Consider the following 2,725-nt stretch of genomic DNA (forward strand, 5'->3'; position numbering starts at 1 on the left):
AAGGATATCTGGAATTCACATGAGTGTGTGAGATTGAGAGATATTACTTACTACTTTGTGTTTTGGTTTTGTCATTGAAATTTCCATTTCTTCAGCACCTGAATTGTCACTGGGGGAACCAGATCGAAAATCCATGTTTTCTTCCTCTTGCTTCTTAAGGCTGTCTGCTACTGTTTGGATGGCTTTTGTCCATTCTTCCCTAAGAAAAAAAAATAAAAATTATTTTATTGTGATGTGTGATTTTGAAAAAGGGTAGGGAAAAATGCAAAGCTTACTTCCAAGCTTATTTCCAAAGAATAATTGGGCTTAAATCATGTTTGAAATGTTAGAAAACAGGAATAGGAATAGTGTTAGGAACCACAATTTTCCTGCTTAAGATATTTTAAATTCTAGTCTGGAGAAAAAGGTGTTCTTCTGGTTATTATATAGGGCACCTGATTGGTAGCAGATGACAGAAATTTCAGTCTAACATACTTGAAGACTATTTATTGGAAAAGGTAGAAATACTAAACTCTGCTGTGTATGCATGCAATGTGCACTTTTATTATTGATGCACAATCACAAGTAATCCCTTCTTCTGCAAGACTTCGCTATTCCATCCCAACCCAATCTGATAAAAGTGAATTTCATGGGAAATGAGACTGTAAAGCCCACAGCACCAAACCAATAAAAAAGGAAGCATTTGAGAAGATGGAGCTCTCTAATAATGCTGAACATTTACATCTGCTTTTGCAAGTTGTTTTTGTATTTAAGACTGAAGGCAACATACCGCTCCTCTGGAGTCTCCACATGAAATGTTCTTTCAATTACTGTGGTCCACTGGAGGCATCTGATGATGAATGTGTTTGGTTTAGGCCTCTCTGTCTTCATCAACTGGCACTCTAGCGCAGATTGAGGGAAGAAAGTCATGGTATGTAAGCAGGTTTAAATAATCATTTGTCTTTATTCTTATCCAGCAAACAGTTGTGATTAATCAGGCATAGAAATCTCTGCAAGTAGTTCTTCAAGAAAGAAACTAACAGAACAGACTAAAGTGGAACCCCACTTTCAATGGCTGCCTTATATGATATGCAAAGCCATCAGCACTTTTGCCTGGCCCCGAATCAAAACAATATGTTGTGCCCATTTCACTAAGCATATAAAAATTAAAGAGTATGAAAAAGCACTGACCAAAATAAATAATTTGCCCCTATAACCACCTTACTTTGTGGGAAGCACAACTGCCTTCACATAACTTAAATCCTGCACCAAGAAATGATTTCAGCTCATGGGCATTTTTATATTGCACCTTTTACAGCTTTCCTAATTCACCCTTACTCTACAACAGGTAGTCCTTGAGTTACAAACAATTACCTGCAGAGCATGGAGAGGCCCAAGGAAAAAGACTGCAGGGTACGTATGTGCGAACTCATTTCACTGGAATGTCGTCTTCTAATACCATTCTGGTTTCACTCTTAAATGGTTTTATGAAGCTCAAGCGCTAAAAGAGCCTCTTTTTAATTTAAATACCAAATGCTAAAGCAGACCTGCTTACTGAAGTCCAAGTGTAATAATGGGGATGTAAACACAGTCTACTATCAAGAGAATGTAGCACATTTCAGTTGTAATCATTAGATTTTTGGATGCTTTTGTGTTAATACTCTGTTATTATTAAAGCAGCAACTCAAAGTTCATGCTTCCTTTTAAAACTAAAAGTTTCCAATTTGCACACTTACAACAAGATTAAATATTCATCATCACTGGCTGTATTTCTTTCCTCTATCTTCTCTTTCTCTCTTTCTTAGCTGCTGCATTTGAACCCATATATTTATGCCTAATTTCCTGCTGAACTGTGAAGCCCCTCAAACAGTACATTGCTTTTTTTAATGACATGAAGATTTAGTTTTTCATTCAAAACACCAAGGTTACTCTGCATCCAACTGAAAGAATTCAAGTAGATTTAAAAGGAAAGAGTGCATTAAATAACTAAAGAAAAGAGGTTTTACCAAGAAAAATCCACTTTAAAAAAAAGTCATTATCCCATGAAAGAAAGAAATGCCACTGTTTATATTTGTGTTAATTCTGTGGTCATGGGCATCTCTTCTTAAATTGAACCTAAATTCATAAAACAATTCTGCCAGAGTACATAACCTGGCATTATCCAGATCATTAGGAATACAACTTCAATAAGCTCCAACAACTACAAGAGTTGCATTCAAAAACATCATCAGGAAACTACCAACTTGCCTACTGCTCATTCATGGCTCCCAGATATAAAGAAATTGCCTTTTACAAATTCTGTCCAGTAATCTATTTATGAAAAAGCTGATGGTTTGGTCAGAACAATCTGAAGTCCCAGGACATGGTATGGTTGGAGTCACAGTTTAAAGCACCTGCTCCCAAAGTGAAGCATGAAACCTTGAAAAGTGATTATGGCAGACTCAGATGAGTGTCAGCTTGATGGCTTTCTCTGAAATAGAAGAAGGCCAGAGAATATCTATCAGTTGCTTTCAAGGGGCTTATTTGTGCAGTTCACATATGTGCAAAGAACAGCCTTAAGCCAAAGGTCAAGAGGAAAGCCTCAACAAACCCTATCTCAAACCCAAAGAAAATAAACCAGAGCAACCAGGAAGAATGAAGTAACAGAATACAGTACTAATTGCTGAATACTCAACAGTGATCAAGGCATTTCAAAACATTGCCAATGTGGCAGAAGAACTGAAGCAGGGGGATATCTTGCAGAAAG

General features: G+C 36.8%; 1 protein-coding gene across 1 annotated transcript in view; it reads right to left on the reverse strand.

The window, feature by feature from the left end:
• AKT1 (AKT serine/threonine kinase 1) overlaps positions 1–2,725 on the reverse strand; it is a 109,921-nt gene that overhangs the window by 34,717 nt on the left and 72,479 nt on the right. The window contains exons 3-4 of the mRNA XM_015831538.1: positions 770–881; positions 52–199 (exon numbers count right to left, since the gene is read on the reverse strand). Coding sequence (XP_015687024.1) covers positions 52–199; positions 770–881 — 260 coding nt within the window. The remainder of the gene's footprint in view (positions 1–51; positions 200–769; positions 882–2,725) is intronic.

This window comes from Protobothrops mucrosquamatus, unplaced genomic scaffold (genome assembly GCF_001527695.2).
Source record: "Protobothrops mucrosquamatus isolate PMUCROS unplaced genomic scaffold, P.Mucros_1.0 scaffold_258, whole genome shotgun sequence".
In the NCBI taxonomy this organism is placed as follows: Eukaryota; Metazoa; Chordata; class Lepidosauria; order Squamata; family Viperidae; genus Protobothrops; species Protobothrops mucrosquamatus.